Here is a 17594-nt window from a genome sequence, read left to right on the forward strand (position 1 = left end):
CCAGGCGTCGCCCGGGGTGACAGTAGGTTTTTAATGAGGACACAGGTCAGAGGTCAAGATACAGGCACACTTCAACATCTCGACAAAGGGTGACAGGCAGAGTGAAATCGCACAGTAGTGTGAGGATCTAATCAACAGCAGACCTGGAAAAACAGCAAAGGGAATTGAAAGAACGCACAAGAAGGGGAGCGACCAAAGGTTTTTTTTTTTTAATGACCACTGATGGAACTGCTGATGGAAGTGTTGTTGTGAAGGGGAAGGAAGGAGCTGCGCACCAAGGCGTCAGAGGTCTACGTCGCACCTCACGACTCAGGCTGTCGGAGCGGCGGAATCTCAGCTGGGAGGAAATCTTGACTGAATGTGATGACGCTCTTGGCAACGGTTGCCAACCGGCCCTTAAAATACAGAATTGTCCCGTATTTGACAATGAAACGGGTCAACGGGTCGACCCGTTGTAACTCATTACTTGAGGGGGTCGGTCCTGTATTGTCGCTGGTTCTTTTCAGCTTTATTTATTTCATTCCTTTGTAAAGCCATCAATCCTGCACTGTATTGACTGTTGTGCAAAAATATGTTCAATTAAAAAAATTCAATGCAATTTAATCATTCAGTTTATTTAATAAATAATAATAATAATGATAATAATAATAATAAATAATAATTTACTATTACTATATTATTATTATCATTATTTATGTTTATTATTATTCAGTGTATTTCTAATATCTATTGGGAACAAAGCAGTTCAAACTATGCAAACCATTTCGTTTTTTTGAAACCCAATTTTTTAAGTTGTGATGCTGGGAGCCACTGGCCTGTGAAGGTCATGACCCTGAGCACTGCAGGAGGCCTCCTTGATTCTTCTGAATGACAGTCGGCAACACTGCAGCCACGCCACTGAAGCAAAAGATTCTGGACTGCTGATTCCTGACTGGCGAGGTCAACGGAACTACGACTCGAGGCTCGTCAAGTAGACGGAAAAATGCTGGGAAGGTTGGTTTTTTTTTGTTTGTTTTTTCAGTTTTTTAAAGAAAACGTTAGCTTTAGCTCCCATTGCAGCTTCACACAGAAACATTAGCAGGACGTTGCACACTTTGACATGGCTTTCAATGTAAACACTTGTAAAGCTTGACGTGTTGGGGGAAGGGGGTTCTGGGGGATTTGAGTCGCATTCAATGGATGACAGTTTCGGTTTCAGGAAAAACAAACGGTGAGGCAAAGCCGGCAGAATGACTGTTAGCTCGCTGCTATCGGGATCTGTAAAATCACTCAGATAAGTCGGTTCCACAGAACAGATTTTGTCTAAATTCTCATTAGAAATGATCAATAACAGCACACTTCTCTCTGGAGCTCCATGCTTTTCAAACTACTGTGCATTTTTTTCTTTTTTCCCAGAGTTCAGATCAGGCGGTCAGGTCGGAAAAAGGTGAAATCTGCTGCTCGAGTGACAGTGGTACACAACATGTTATGGTTCCTGTAAAAATATGCACAACTGGAGGGGGTTTGCGTGTCGCGCACGTGTGTGTGTGTGTGTGTGTGTGTGTGTGTGTGTGTGCAATTTCTTCACCCCCACTGCGTCAAAACAAGGTGTGTGTTCCCGGCATTCCGAAAAACATCCCAAACTACAGGTTTCACATGTCCACGTGTCTCATGTCTGCTCTGTCCTGACAGGAAGTCTGATAACGGAACCTACAACATCACAACAACATGGGTGACCTCAGGTGTGTGTGTGTGTGTGTGTGTGTGTGTGCGGTGTGTGGTGTGTGGTGTGTGTGTGTGTGTGTGTTTGCCTGCGTGTGTGGTGTGTGTGCATCACTCCCCCGTCTCTTCTTCTTCACTGTAGTCGCTCAGAGGAAATTCACGGCTTTCCTTCTGCGTGTTGTAGCTTTTCCTGTGCATCACACACTCCTGGTCGATAATCGCCTGCAACACACACACACACACACACACAGATAATCAGTGTAATCTAGGTGTATTAGAGAGCTCAGAAATGTTTCCTCTTCAGCCTCTGATCTGTGATAAGTCTAATCACTGTGTAATGACTTCACACAAACAGCCTTAACACCTCGGATTCAGCATCAAAGACACACACTCGCACACACACTCACACTCACAAACACGCACACACTTCCTGCGGATGTGTCCGGACCTGCCGCTGCACTCGCACACCATCACAGTGTGTTTGAATTGCTCCTGGGAGCTGCGGTCACGTGACAGGTGACCCAAGCGGAGCTTTGAAAAAGTCTGGGGATCAGGAAGTCATTCCAGGGAGATCCAGGGAGAACCAGGAGCAGTGAGTGGAGGAGGGAATTCCGGCCAGGTTGGGAATTCATCCTCAGGGGACGCCCCACTCACCATTTTCTCCTCTCGGACGGCGGGGTTCCGCAGCAGGATGCACAGCGGCGCGTACAGGATGTTGATGACCCCGATGAAGACCATGAGGCAGGGGAATCCCACCGCCTGCACCAGGGCGCCCCCAGTGGATGGTCCTGGAGTCACACACACAAGACAAAAAGACCGTAAAAAAACTTGAGTTCATCAGGCTTTAAATCACAGTGTTTATTTATTTTGATGTTTTTTGTAGGATCATGTTGTTGCTATTTTGTTAATGACACTTTTTAATGAGTTGTTAGAGAAACTTTACACAAACCAAACCGTAGCTCCAAATCCATGACAGTTTTTCGCAAAATATATTTCTAAAGTTTCGACAAAGTACAATCGTAATTTGCAGGGGTTTCCAATGAATGGTATGAAGCCATAAGCTGTAATTCTATGAGAATAAACTTTGCTTATGTTTCTTTGCGTTTCTCCAGAATGCTTGTTATATTTTTCTGTTTGATGACTTGTAAAAAATATTCTGTCTCCTCCTCCGTCCAATCATACCAATGGTCACCAATGTGGAGGTGCAGAGAATGAGACCCAGAAGCGAAGGCAGAAGGTTGAAGCGTTTATTCTCGGCACTTCCAACACATTCAAATCCACCGCTCTACGTGGAACCTGGAACATCAAACACACCAAACCCCGCCCCCATCATGCCCACTTAAGTACCCCGCCAACCAGGTGAATGTCTCTCCCCTTCCCACCTTTGTAGGTCACTACAACACGCCATTTTCACTGGTCATTGAACTGGTCACGTCTTTCCATGACATTTTGCGATATTCCTCTCTCTGGATACGTGTGAAAAACCTCATCATCAGAGCCTCAAAACCTTTCAGCCACACTTGAGAGGTTTTTCCAAACTGAGTTTCCATAACCAGGTTTTATGGCCATATTTAGGTTTTGCGCAATTCTAGGGGTCATGGAAACGCAGGTATTGTGTTAATATAAGTGATGCCTTGTCAAAGCAATGCTAACGCCACTAGCCACTAGCATGTCGTCAACATCAGTCTAGTTTCATGCAGAGAACAACTCAACACTAGAAAATCATGCTTGTAACATGAATATATAACCAAACCAGCCTGTGTGTGTGTGTGTGTGTGTGTGTGTGTGTGTTACCGATGGCGAAGCCCATGCACAGGGCCACGTCAGCGATGGCGTAGACACTGCCGTAGACGGAGGCATGGCGAATGTCCACCAAGTAGCCCATGATGGCCATCATGGAGGAGTCGACCATACCTGCGGGTCACATGACGCAGGGTCATGGCACAGGTCATACACAATCCCTGCATCACTACTACCCACAATCCCCCCCTGGCCCCTGTGATACATGCTGACAGTCACCTATGGCGAAGCCCAGACCTCCGTTTGGTCCAATCAGACCGTAGATATTGGTGGCAAAAGGGACCTGGCAGGCACGCACGCACACGCACGCACGCACACACACACACACACACACACACACACACACACACACACACACACCAGGTTAGTCCAGGATGGATGGATCATAGATAGATGGATGGATGAACATATGGATGGTTGGATGGATGAGTGGATGGATGGATGAATGAACAGCTAGATGGTTGGATGGATGGATGAACAGATGGATGTTGGATGGATGGATGGATGAACAGATGAAAGGATGGTTGGATGGATGAGTGGATGGATGGATGAACAGATGGATATTGGATGGATGGATGGATGGATGAACAGATGAAAGGATGGTTGGATGGATGAGTGGATGGATGGATGAACAGATGGATGTTGCACTTACACACAGCAGACTGACGCCAACGATGAACATCCCCAGCATGGAGCAGAGCCACCTAAAGAACCAAACACCCTGTCACTCAGTCGGTGGGTGAGTGAACAGTCATACACACAAACACACACACACACACACAAACACACACTGACCGTCCCATCTTGTTGGCGAGCAGACCAAACAGGTTTGTTCCTATCAGGTAGGAAATACTGGCAGGAAGGAAGGCCATACCTGCAGATATCACACACACACACACACACACACACACACACACACACACACACACACACACACACACACACACACACAACCAGCTGTCACATAGGCACAATAACTCTTGAGGTAAAAATATGAGTAAATGTATTTCTGTGAGTTAATGTTGAAGGGGGAAGGAAACCACGCAGGAAGTGCAGGACAGGACGACAGGAAGTGGCTCCTACCGAGCTGCCACCTCGGCGAGCACATGGTCTGCATCATCCAGATGGGCAGGGTGGGCTCCAGGATGGCCACGCCCATGTTGGCGAAGCACAGCGAGCCTGCAGGGACGGAGGCAGAGCTGCTGAACCGCTGGACTCTCTGTCACCCTCTGCTGTTCGCCCCCACACGGTGCGGTTCTCACCTGCACTGACGAGGATGTACGGGTCCTTCAACAGCGTCAGCAGCGGCGTTCCCTCCACGCTCTGGAAACAGACACACAACAAGGCGCGGGTCAGACTGGACCACACAGCAGGAGGCGGTGGGAGGCGGGGTCAGGGGCAGGGTTAGTGGCTGGGAACTCACCCCAGGAGAAATCTTTGACGGCTGCAGGATGCAAAGTTGTAAGGCTGCAAAACACACACCAAACACACACACTCAAACACATGAAAATGGCTTCAACTGGACCGTTGTGCATCTTTTTGCATTGGGAGAGCAGCATCCCTCACCTCCGTCAAACACAGCCAGGAACGCCAGGATCATAAAGGGGGCGCTCTTCCCCACAAACTCGTACATCACACTGCCAAACGGAGCTCCGACTGAAAAACACACACCAAAGGACAGGCTGCACACCACAAGGACACACAACTCACAGAAAGACAGAAACACATCATGTCTTTCAAAATTCTCTAGTGTGTGTGTGTGTGTGTGTGTGTGTGTGAGTTCTCACTCAGGACTCCCATTGCCAGTCCTCCCAGTGCGATGCCCATGGCTACACCCCTCTCCTCGTCATCAGTGTACACACTGGCCAACATCCCCAGACCTGTGCACACACACAATAAAAACATTCCACCAAGAACGCACAACATATCATCTGCTATAATGCAGGAGGAGATGCTAATGGGTAATACTGCAACCAACCAATGGGTAGGACAACTATCGTGGTTCACTTTTTCCACTTTGGTGTGTCCACAAAAGAGACGTGTGTTTGTGTGTGTAAGAGAGAGAGTGTGTGTCCACCTGCCACAGAGGAGAACGACGAGCCGATTCCCTGCAGCGAGCGAGCGAAGAACAGCAGTGCGTAGGTGCCTGAGAACGCAAACACTGACACACACCCACATTCAATCTTGTCTTACTATTATTAGAAGTGTGCTGTCAACAATTTGTGCATGGGTGCGCGCGTGCCATACTTACAGATGGTGGACACAAACATGATGATGAAGCCGGCAAACATGGGGATGTGGTAGCCGACCCTACACACAAAACTTGGTTGTATTCACACACTCAACGTTTTTTCACTTCATTCATGGAGCTGATTTCAAATTAAGGCCAACAATAATAATAATAATAATAATAATAATAATAAGAAGAAGAAGAAGAAGAAGAAGAAGAAGAAGAAGAAGAAGAAGAAGAAGAAGACAGCTGTTGTTTGAGGATAAATCTTCCTCAATGTCTCGACCGGCCCTCCTGTCCCACACCTGCCTTGCTCTGTTACCTGTTCGTTAGCGGTCCAACGAAGGGGTTGATGAGCAGCTGGATGAGAGCTTTGGAGGCAAACAGCAAACCCACACGAACGTTCTCCTGCTCCAGGAACAGACTGTCTTGAAGACAGGAGGAGTTCTGCAAGATAGGACGAGGAGGGGGAGGAAGAGGTGAGCAGGAGGTTCTGGTTCAGGGTCTGTTCTCTGTGAAGGCCTCAACCCACCGCTGCGTCAGTTGTCTGGTTGGTCTGCACGTCGGCGGGCTGGACATCTGTACCAGGTGTGGTCTGGACCTCCTGCATGCTGAATGTGGTGTTGTCAAACATGGACAGCAAGGGGGAGGGGGAGGAGGGGGCAGGAGGTGACCGGCCACTCTGAGTTGACACGGTGTCCAGGACCAGGGAACTGGTGCTGGGCCCGGGAAGCAGAGGAGGCCCCAGTGTCTGGGGCTCTGGACTGGGATGATCAATGGCGTAGAGGAACGTTGGTATGATGGGCACTGAGGCAGGAGAAATACGACGGGATGAGCTGATGTGTGAATCAGAAAACAACATCAATGTCACCAATCTCAAGACCTCTAACTCTAACCCTAACCCCAATGCCAACCCTAACCCCATCCCGAACCCTAATCCCACCCCGAACCCTAACCCTAACCCCAATGCCAACCCAAACCCTAGCTCAAACTCCAACCCTAACCCTAACCCCACCCCGAACCCTAACCCTAACCCTAACTCCAAGCCCAACTCAACCCTAACCCTAGCCATAAACCTCACTCTAATCCCAGCCTAAACCCAACAGCAAAGTCTGCCAGCCTGACATTTTACTTTTCGCACTACTGGCTTTAATTTCTTATTCAGACGGACTGCAATACTATGAGGCTCAGAGACGAGTTACTGGAGATTTGTTCATTCTGAAGTCAAACACTGAGGGGAGAAGAGAGTGAAGGAGACAGCTGTGAACTGAGACTGCTCAATTTAAAGTTCAAGGCCAGGGGTTCAAGCATGCAAGCGCGCATGTGTGCGCGTTTGTGTGTGTGTGTGCGCGCATGTGTGAAGCCTTTACATTTAGCTGGGAGGCTAACTGATGACGATAATGTCGACCTGCAGGTTTGTGCTTGCGTCACAGTTTGGTTTCCAAGATGAAATTCATCATCTGACATCCAGCAAACCCTGAGCACACGTTGTTGCTATTTTGTGAATAGCATTTTTCAATGAGTCGTTGGAGAAACTTCACACAAACTAAACGTGTTCATTGATGCCTTGTCAAAGCAATGCTAAAAGCACTAGCATGTCATTAGCATAAGTCTAGTTTAATGCAATTGTTTGTAATATAGATGTATGACCAAACTAACATTTGTGTGCGTGTGTGTGTGTGTGTTTGTGTGTATGGATGTGTGCGTGTGTGCATGCGTATACTCACCAACTACTGTTAGCAGCATGTTGTCAAGCAGCAATGCGACAAATACCACAACCAGAACGAGTCTGGGAGACCCTCGACTCTGGTGGAGCCACATCATGTCTACACACACACACACACACACACACACACACACACACACACACACACATGCACACAAGCAACAACAGCAGCAGTTAATGATTTCATTATAGGCGTTCTGTGTTCCCTGCCTTTGTGTTAACACAACTCTAAACAAAATAAAACTAAAACTGAACAAAGGAGAAAAAAACTACAAAAATACAAATTCTTATAATAAACATTAAATATACATTTATTTTCTTGCACAGATTTCCTTCATAAAACAGTTGGGTCTTTTTTTGTTTAGAGGTTTGTGCTTTCGGCAAAAAGCAGGTTTGTGCTCGGGGTTTCGTGCTAGCTGAAAGTGCTTCTCGTGGGTCGTGTCTTCTTCCTGCTGCACACGTGTGTTCGCTGCGTTAACTTAATAAAGAAGAAGAAGACGGAGGGCTGTGAATGACAAACCGCTGTCTGCAGCGAGGACGTGTGTCTGTTGTACGCCACGTTGTTTGATTCCAGAGTTCCTGTTGTGTAATAAAGGAGCCGAGAGCTCCGTGTTATCGCATCTGATCTTTAATAAGACAACAGCACGGCCGCCTGTTATCACAGACTCCAGATATTAGTCTGAGCCCCTCACACTCAAAGCTGGCACTGCTTCTACATCTGCTCTGTTGATCTGGTGTCCTGCTGCTTCCACTTCCTCCTCATGCTAAGCTACGCTAGCATACTCATGCTAAACTACACTAGCATCGGCATGGCGCCGATTCTGGGAGACATTTAGCAGAGATAACGCAGGAAACTTTTTAATTCTTTTTTATTACTTATTTATTTATATTGTGATGTCTTCAACTGTGTTATGCTGCTAAATGGTTAATATTTTCTTACAGACATGCTAATCAATCAAAGACAGTATGAAGTTAAATCCCAATCAAATCTTTTAGCAGCCCAGTGCTAGCACATTGATGTTAGCATGCCTGGTGTTAGCATCCCAATGCTTATTCTGATTCCGATCTCGATTTTCTTTGTAGAAATCTAGATTATTTTTATTCCGTGTTTGACTTTGTTCATCAAAGACTTCGTTAATGTTGGTCAGATCATGTGATAAATGAGCCGTTCACCGGTCCGCTCATATCTCACTTTATTTGTTAACGATTGTTTTTCTTCGGGGTTCTTTTCTTTTTTTTTTAATTATTATTATTTCTCATTCGTTTTACAGCCACAAATCGACCGGCTCCGACTGCCTGTTGATTGTTTTACAGGCCGTTTCCTCCCTATCTAACAGAGTTAGCACACACACACACACACAGACACACACACACACACACACACACACACACACACACACACACACGCACACACAATATTGCCTTATCTCCAACCATCTCGTTTACTTCACATCACCCTCTCTCTCTCTCTCTCTCTCTCTGTCCTTTTGGCTTCTTCCTTGTTTTTCGGTTGTTTTTTCTTAATGAAAAGTGATTTCGTCCATTAGTCAATTTGTTTATGTAGCAAAGTGAAACAAACCTCCGCAGATCATTTTAGCCAAAGTCTCTCCTTCTCACATCAGCAATTTATGTTCAAAACTCGACTGAAACACCAAAAAAAAAACAAGAAACAGAAAACAATCAACTCTGACAGAACAAACACTTAATAAATAAACTTAAATACATGCAAAACAAATAATTGGTAATAATAAGAAATGTTTTTTTAACTTCTTAATGACCAAAAACAGCTGATGTTGGAATCAACACAGAACATGTGATTCGCTATGACAAGGAATGACGGTAAAAAAATAAATTAAAAAAAATCAAAATGACCAGTGAGCCCTTCAATAATTAAAACCTGAGATATAATTAGAATGTGAACAGTACTGGAAAAAAAACAAAAAAAAGAAAAACAATCACAGCTGAGTCACTGCATCATGATTACACACACAATACACACACGCACTAAAGAAAACTGTTGATCTTCGCTCCAACCGCACAGACAGACGGCGCCTCCTACCTGGATGGCTGGCACTCTTCTTCTTCTTCTACTGATGCTGCTGCTGCTGTTTCAGCTGCTGGTGGAGCGAATGCAGCCTGGAAGTGACCTGATGGAGTGATGGACGGAGGGCAAAGAGGAGGAGGAGGAGGTGGAGGTGGGGGCTGAGGAGGAGGAGGGGGAGGCAGAGTTTCCTTTGTGTTGTTGTGATAATGACTAAAACAGACAATATGGAGACACACACGCACACAGCAGCAGCAATCCTCTGACCTGTTCTGTGTGTGTGTGTGTGTGTGTGTGTGTGTGTATACACGTGCGTGTGTGTGTGTGTGTGTGTGTGAGTAATTGGGAGCATCTGCTGTCCTTTTATTGAAGCCCTGGAACAACCTGCAGGCTCAAGACCTTATCACACACACATCTAACACACACACACACACACACACACACACACACACACACACACACACACACACACACATCTAACACACGCACACAGGCAGCAGGTCTGTTTACACTGCCGTTGCCTCTTTGTGACGTCTTTCTTGTATGTCAGCAGTCGTCTCCTACGTGCTGGACGTGCGTCTGCACCAGGTGCCGTCATTAGGAGGAATCACGCTGGTCACATGACCGATCGATACCTCAGTGGCACTTCACGCATACACGCCGTCCACAGCTTTGGACTTTGCAAATCTCCTTGGTCACTTCGCGTCACTGCAGCCACTCTGACCGATCAGAGCAAAGAAGAGCAAAGAAACCGAAGGAAGGAGGACTTTCTCCTCTGCTGATTGGCTCCAGGCAGACACACTGTGTAGTTAGACTCTGCCCACCACTGCCCATGTTTCTCCTCGCACCGATAGGAAGCCTGGACCTGTTACCAACCGGCTCCAGTGGCTGTGAGCAAAGACGTCTGATCTTTTTAAACATATTTCTCAGGGGGAAATATGAAATAAAATGCGGGCGGTCTGAGAAACTTCCCGCCAGGCCTGTCGGGATCATCGGCCTGGCTCGACCTTTGTCTGCCGGGGTTGTGTTTTCAAAAGAGATCATCTGACAGGTGGCAGGGCATCAAGAATCCCACCAGAGCATCGACAGGAAGTCCTGCAGTCGGGGGGCGGAGCCGTGAAACCCAACCGACGTTTTTCTTTGACATTGTTTAGTCCAGGTGTCAATAAAATCTGTTCATGACTACAAGTGACCAGGACGCCTGTCAATCAGACACCCATACCTGGACCTCCTTCACCCTCTGTCCCTGCTAGAACCCCCCAGGCGGTCGGAGGTGTGACTGGGCCGTTCTGGTTGGGCGATGAAACGGCTCGACTCCTGCCGGTTAATCGGCCCCCTAATCGCCTGTAAACAGCCGCACATCCTGACGGAGGCGGCTTCGGCTCTAATGAGTCTTTATGTAACAATCAGACCACATAAAGTCAAAACCGCACACCTGTCTCGTGTCTCCAGGTGTGTTTTCATCTCCCTGTGGTGTCACATATCAAACGTCCCGCCTCACCCGAGGCTCCCAGGAAGGAAGCGAAGGCGGCGCTGTCTCCGCCGACTGATGCGGTTGAGCTTCAAACGCCTCGTGCAAAACTTCTGAGGGCCAGGGCGGCGGCGGGAGCCGGATCAGAGGGGAACGGAGGGGTATAAAAGCAGCGCACCTCAAGGCAGCAGCCACAAGCCAGCAGGCAGCCGAGAAGATCAGCCCAGGGTCCTGAAAAACCACCTCCGAGACTCGAACGCAGGGATTTAAGATAGGAGCGTTTGTTTGTTTTTGATTTTTGGAAAGTGTGTGATTCTTCAGACAGCTAGAGATCTTTACCATCGGCAGGATGTGGATGTGGCAAAGCTTCATGTGCGTGTCCCTGGTCTGTGGCCTGGCGCTGGACTCCAACACCATCAGGTCCTCCAGGGAGATGGCGGGTCAGAGTTCAGAGCTGCTGGTAAGAGCACAGAGGACTTGTTTGCGAAGTTCTTCCCTTTTGTTACCTCAAGCGGTTTTACAGTGGAAGTGTTTGTTAGCTGCTGTCTTGATCTGAGTGCTCCTGGTTCCTGGGAACTTGAAAATGTGTCTGTCAAGTGCACAGAGAAAGACAGACTGGACAAGCGGTCCTCGGTTTAGCTGCTGAGTCGTTGAGTGAGAACAGAGGTAGACTAAACACACAAGCCTGAGGGCTTCCACCCGAGCTGTCCAAACTGTGTCTGTGAAGGTTCCCAGTTGTACGGGTCATCTTAGTGTAGTAGGGTTAAGTTGTGGCAACTGGACCAGAATTTAGGTTTTCAGTGCAACGTCCATATCCTCCTTTTCAGTTTGTTGATCAGCTTCCTCAGGTCCTCTGGACCGGTTAAGTGGCCACGTTCTGAAGAACACAGGAAGAGGCTCATGGCTGAAATCAGAACCCCAAAGATTCCGCGTCTTCCGTCGCACTTCTTTGTTTTGTTTCTGTGCAGAGTTCCTACCACTTACACGTGAACATGTCACTAACCTAATCTGTCCGTCAGGATCGTTCCCACGGTGACCAGGTGGAACGTTCGACGCGGCGCCGCACCGACGCCAATTCCAGTTCTCACCGAGAGTCAGCGTCTTCCTGTTCTTCGGCCGACTGCTTCGCCTCTCAGGTCGGTCAGGCGGAGAGAGTTACACACCGACATAAAAACCAGTCATAGAAATCCTCAGTCACTCGGGATGATTCTCCTCGTGCTCACGGTTGTGTCGAGTGGCTCCTTTTGACAAACGAGTTGCGGTTTGTCTCTCAGAGCACCGAGTGCAGCAACAGAGCTCAGCGCCGACCCTCCGGCCCGGCCGAGAGGCACCGAGACGTGGAGGTGGACCAGCGCGGCAACACGGAGGGCTTCAACCGCACAAAAGGTGATAGAAAGACATTGAGGACTGTAATGGAAAATACGTATTCTTGGATTATTCTTTATTCTGTTGTATTCTGTGTCATATGATCACTAGTAGCACGTATAATCTGTTAGTTTCATAGTATAACCTTCTCGAGACATTCTCCTCGTGGTCCACCAGAGGAGGCTGTGAATGTGTCAGCTTGTGCTGATTCTCTGTGCTTTGTTTTCCTCTTCTTCCTTTCTTTATCTCTTCGCGCAGCAATCTTTCTTAGCGCAGTAATGATGACCTTCAATCTTTTGCATCCCGCAGCCCCAGAGATGTCCGGCTGCGTGCGCTCCGGGGACTGTGCAGCCGGCCTGTGCTGCGTCCGCTACCTGACCGGTAAGCGCTGTCAGCGGATCCCCGTGGAGGGCGAGGCCTGTCTGCTGCGAGGCTTCAACAAGCAGCGCAGGAAGCTGGGCCGCTGCGACTGCGACGCGGGCCTCTCCTGTGCCGCCGTCAACCGCTCCGAGTCGGGCAAGAACAAGGGCCAAGGGGTGTGCCGCCCTCGCCACGGCCAGCGGACTGCAGGGCATTCTGGGAAGAAGAGGAGGACGGCCGAGTCGAGCTGCTGACGCGCCACTCGTGAACTCTGAGCACGTTTAATTCATACCCTCGGTTGAGTTCGTAGAAGCGAGGAGGCCGACGGTGGAGGTTAGGTAGCACCGTCGCCTCCGGCGGGCACCTTGGAGTTGTTGCGGAAAATAAGCAAAAAGAAATTAGAGCGCAGGTAGTGGGCAGAGAAACCCAGAGGCTCAGAGTTTAGCTGGTGGGAAGAGCGTAAGTGTTAGTTGCTGCGGAACTGATCAGGCAAAGCTTTCCTGGCACTCATCAACCAACCACAGATGCAGAGTTGTTGTCTTTCAAAGGGTGACACATTGCACTCTCCAGTATTTCTCACTTTAAGATGTTACTTAGCAAACAACACAACACAACAAAGTCATGTAATTTCCACTGTGACCACCAGGGGCTGCTTTGCGTGCCAGCTATCTAAAACAAACAGGCTAACCATTCCTTGGCATAGGTGGCGCGCTGATTTCCAGCTCCTTCTACCCGGATGATGATGATGATGATGAAATAGAAGCAAGCTGCGGGAAGTTTATGATGAGTGAGCTTGAGGCCAAAAAGTGAATTATCAAGCAATATTATCACCGTCAGAGGAAAGTGCTGCTTTAGATTCTGCCTGAAATCCGCTGGCACTTCTCTTTTCAATCTTCTTCCCTCTGCCATCTTTAGTTTAGCGTGTTGATACATGGTAAATACAGCCAGCAGGCGGCGCTCCGATCCGCGTAGATGCCAGTGGATAGAATATGGGAAATGCTTTACGGAGACTCACGTGTGTAACATGGTGTTAGCTTTATAATTAGGGAGGGTTATTTATTAGGGGTTTTTTCTTTACCTATGAATAGTAACTTAATTCTAAACATTCAAAACAATCATGAAGAGCAGATATTTATTAAAAGAAAAAACATCCAAAGAGAAAATCTGTGTTTGGTTGCGCTAAGAATCATTATGTCATTAATCTGAAATATTTTCAGGACCGGTGAATGTGATTCATACTCATCACCATCATAGACACCACCACTAACAAGTCTCAGAAATGTTTTGTATTCGCAAGTCTGACCCGGTTGTAATCATTACGGACATGTTTTTCTGTTGTCACTGCTTCACTTCATGTAAATAAACACAATGTCATAAAAAAAAATCTTGGGCCATGATCTGCACTCTTGTCTCATTGAGGAGAACCTGTCCAGTTCTGAGGCTGTCACTGGTTAACGTTTGCCATGACTGATAGTTCCGATCTCTCGTTATTCACCCCGGTCTCTCAGAAGTGAGTGGGTTCACCCTATGATCTAACCACCGTGTTAGCTGTTGAACAATATAAATAAGTCCATTTATACATGCATGGGAATGAATTATACACTAAACCAAGTGAAGGAGCACAAAACATCATCGAGTCCAGAATTTCCCACAAAAAAAGCATCTATATTCATACATGTGCCCACTGAAATAATTCATAAAGCTCAGCCTTCACCCGTACCCTACGCTCACCCCAACAACAACTACTGTATACATCCACCCCAACCCTAATCCTCAGCTCCACCCTAACCTCAACCCTATACCAACCCCATTCAAACTCTAAACTCCAACCCTATACCAACCCCACCCAAACCCTAAACTCCAACCCTATACCAACCCCACCCAAACCCTAAACTCCAACCCTATACCAACCCCACCCAAACCCTAAACTCTAACCCTATACAAACCCCATCCAAACCCTAACCTCCAACCCTATACCAACCTCACCCAAACCCTAAACCCAGATTTTTTTTTAGCCTCCCACGAGTGCTTATTCAACTACTGACACTACAACTTGCTTACTGGGTGTGTACTTGTGAAGTTCAGCATCAGACCTTCTAGCTGGCCCTGACATTGAAGACTCGAGATCTGATTGGTTATCGCAACCAACCGTGTCCATTTGCTTACAGTGCACAGGAGCCTGTTCTGTTGAGCCTTAAGGCCTCAGGCAGCTTTCATAGATGCAGACAACAAGCTAACTGAGATATGATTGGATAAGAACTCGACTATAATACACACTGGAAGCACTGGAAGCAATGCAACCATGTGGATATAAAAGAGACCAGACAAAAGAGAATACCTGTTTTCATATATTTACAACAAAAAAAAACAACACAAGAGGCCATTCCATGACTCAACAGAGCGCAGTCTCTCGTTTAGCAACAGCGAGGGATTTGCTGCAATCTAGTGGTCAGATAGCATATTGCCAACAGTGAGAGCCATTTAATGCAGCGGTCCCCAACCCCATCCAAACATCACGGCCCGGTTTAATGTGAGACGATGTTTTCACGGACCGGTGTACACATAGACATAATAAAGGCAAGACGCCGCCTGGGGCGCTGCGCAGCAAGAAATACGGCCGCCATCTTGGACCGGTCGTCCTACTCATATGGTCGTACTCTGTGGTCGTGTTGTTTTCAGTTGTCGAAGATGCCAGAGCATTGTGCTGCTTATTCCTGTGCCAACAGGCGGACGGTGGAGAGCAGGGCTCGGAGGATAACTTTTCACAAGTAAGATTAAACCTTTTTGTATTCGTCGTTTATCAATGTAATACTATTGTATTGTATTTACCGGCATGTGTTCCCGCGAAATAGCTGAATGATTCAAAACTAAGTTTGAAGCTTGGCGAACAACCTACGATTTTAACTGAGAAAGAAAGATAAAACAAAAACAAGGATTTAGATTACAACGTATACCAGAATGCTATGATAGAAAGAATGTCTAACATTGACCAGCTATATTTTTTTTAGACAAGTGACACAGGCTGTAATATTCTCTCATGCCTCATTCCCATCCCACAGTAAATGCAGTAGAGATTACATCTGATTGAAGAGTAATTTGCAAACAGGCTTATTTATTATTACAGCAATTTTGGTTTATTATCAATAGATTTGCATAGGTTGGAAAAACTTCTGTTAAGGAGCGGTTCGAAGAAACATTAATGAAGAAAATATGAAGAAGAAAGTGAGCTCCTTTTTAAAATGTTTTTGGTGATTTCCTGTGTCATTTTGAAGGTTTCCTAAAGACAAAGTTTTAAGGAAGCAGTGGGAAGTGGCTTTGAGGAGGGACACATTCACGGCAAGTGATTCCTCAGTGCTATGCAGTAAACATTTTAAGGAGGTGGATTTCGACAGGACAGGACAGATTGTGCGCCTCAAAGATGGCGTTATTCCCTCCATCTTTAACTTCCCAGATCACCTCCAGAGAGTAGGTGTATCACCAAAAAACATTCATGAAGTGAAATATTACATTATTCATAGGGCAGGGTACAATACTTATGCCTGCTTGTCTGTCTGATCTTTATTTTAGCCAGAAAAAAGCAGGAGTACATCTGCCTCAAGAAGAGCTGAGGAGAGCCCGTCTATGACCCCTCAGGATGATGCAGAGGCCTCAACCTCACATTCAAAACCTCAGCATAAACATGTGAGTATTTCTATTTTAAGCATATCATGATGGTTTCACAGACTGGCAGTGGATTTGACAGCTGACGCCTTTTAGAAATAATGTGAGCATATCTGTTTCATGTGTGACACAGCTAGTAATACATAACTCAAACAATTCATCTCTCCTAATCCTAGGATCACAACTATGTAATGGCTTCCTCCCCAAATGCTTTAAAGGCCAGACTCACTGAAGCTTTGGAAAGAGTGCAAATATTGGAGCAAGAAAAAAAGAATGCCAAGGCACGTGAAAAGAGGGCAAAAGTGAAAATAACCTCATTAATGAAGAGCTCAAGGACCGACTTAAGTTCTACTCAGGTAAAATGAAATTACCACTTTGAGATGTATTTATTAGCTAAAACTTTTAGTGATTAATTGAAGGTGACTTGTGAATTTTGTCTTATGCTATTTCAGATCTTAACCTAGACTTCATGGCAAAGCTGGGTCATAAGTACTCAAAGGAGCACAGAGAGTTCGCCCTCACACTCCATCTTCATAGTCCGAAGGCATACAGATACCTCAGAGACACAATGAATTTTCCCCTCCCCCATCCACAAACATTACAAAGGTAGTCATGATGTTATCAAATTCCTTTTTGGGAAGTTACATAGCATGGGTAATATGTTAATCACTATTTCTCAATATTTCTTTACAGGTGGCTTTGTTCTGTGGATGACAAGCCTGGCCTGAACAAAATGATGCTGGATATGTTGGAGAAAAAACAGAAGGATGACCAGGCTAAATATGGGCGTGTTGCACTCATGTTGGATGCCATGGCCATCAGAAAACATGTGCAATATAATCCGCATAACCAGTCAATGTCTGGCTTTGTAGACATGGGTGATGGAAGCAATGAGACTGATGTTGCTACTGAGGCGCTCGTGTTTCTGGTGGTTGGCCTTCAAGGGCATTGGAAGGCTCCCATTGCATACTACCTGACAAAGACTCTGTCTCCGGACACACAAGGGATCCTTCTCAGTCATGCTTTGGAGGAGCTGCATGCACGGGGTATTCAGGTGGTATGTGTCACAATGGATGGGCATGCTTCAAACATCAGCATGTGCAACCAACTTGGTTGTGAACTCAGGGGTAACCCACAGAAGCCCCTTAAAACTAGTTTTCCACATCCGTCGACTGGTGACCAAGTGTTCATAATAATGGACGCATGCCACATGTTGAAGTTGGCACGTAATATGTTGCAG

At 46.7% G+C, this 17594-nt stretch overlaps 2 protein-coding genes across 3 annotated transcripts; one reads left to right on the forward strand and one right to left on the reverse strand.

Annotated features, from left to right (window-relative positions):
• Positions 1-730: 730 nt before the first annotated feature.
• On the reverse strand, positions 731-9634 carry slc18a1 (solute carrier family 18 member A1). 2 transcript variants are annotated; one of them, XM_076025546.1, is made up of 17 exons: positions 9517-9634; positions 7459-7557; positions 6264-6538; positions 6054-6178; positions 5753-5811; positions 5579-5662; positions 5289-5381; positions 5068-5157; positions 4925-4968; positions 4764-4824; positions 4585-4680; positions 4297-4375; positions 4154-4205; positions 3721-3784; positions 3496-3615; positions 2356-2489; positions 731-1923 (listed from the first exon to the last, which is right to left on the reverse strand). In XM_076025546.1, the coding sequence occupies exons 2-17, from the start codon at positions 7553-7555 to the stop codon at positions 1813-1815; spliced, it is 1584 nt and encodes a 527-aa protein (XP_075881661.1). In that variant the 5' UTR covers positions 7556-7557; positions 9517-9634; the 3' UTR covers positions 731-1812. The 2 variants fall into 2 exon arrangements, with proteins under 2 accessions (XP_075881661.1, XP_075881662.1); XM_076025547.1 differs by lacking the exon at positions 9517-9634 and adding an exon at positions 8150-8481.
• Positions 9635-11229: 1595 nt separating this feature from the next.
• Positions 11230-14068, forward strand: LOC142887714 (uncharacterized). The gene is made up of 4 exons (XM_076025552.1): positions 11230-11429; positions 11989-12105; positions 12244-12355; positions 12644-14068. The coding sequence occupies exons 1-4, from the start codon at positions 11319-11321 to the stop codon at positions 12946-12948; spliced, it is 645 nt and encodes a 214-aa protein (XP_075881667.1). The 5' UTR covers positions 11230-11318; the 3' UTR covers positions 12949-14068.
• The last annotated feature ends 3526 nt before the right edge of the window (positions 14069-17594 follow it).

This window comes from Nelusetta ayraudi, unplaced genomic scaffold, assembly GCF_046127955.1.
Source record: "Nelusetta ayraudi isolate G7.1 ecotype Tasmania unplaced genomic scaffold, CSIRO-AGI_Nayr_v1 ptg000018l, whole genome shotgun sequence".
NCBI lineage: Eukaryota > Metazoa > Chordata > Actinopteri > Tetraodontiformes > Monacanthidae > Nelusetta > Nelusetta ayraudi.

Excerpts from the sequence above, each read along its gene's own strand:
- slc18a1 (XM_076025546.1), bottom strand. The coding sequence starts at position 7,555 with ATGATGTGGCTCCACCAGAGTCGAGGGTCTCCCAGACTCGTTCTGGTT. Across the intron at positions 4,376-4,584 it reads CTCGCCGAGGTGGCAGCTCG|GTATGGCCTTCCTTCCTGCC; the intron begins GTAGGAGCCACT and ends TGATATCTGCAG. Across the intron at positions 2,490-3,495 it reads GTGCATGGGCTTCGCCATCG|GACCATCCACTGGGGGCGCC; the intron begins GTAACACACACA and ends GTGTGACTCCAG.
- LOC142887714 (XM_076025552.1), top strand. The coding sequence starts at position 11,319 with ATGTGGATGTGGCAAAGCTTCATGTGCGTGTCCCTGGTCTGTGGCCTG. Across the intron at positions 11,430-11,988 it reads GTCAGAGTTCAGAGCTGCTG|GATCGTTCCCACGGTGACCA; the intron begins GTAAGAGCACAG and ends TCTGTCCGTCAG. Across the intron at positions 12,356-12,643 it reads GGGCTTCAACCGCACAAAAG|CCCCAGAGATGTCCGGCTGC; the intron begins GTGATAGAAAGA and ends TGCATCCCGCAG.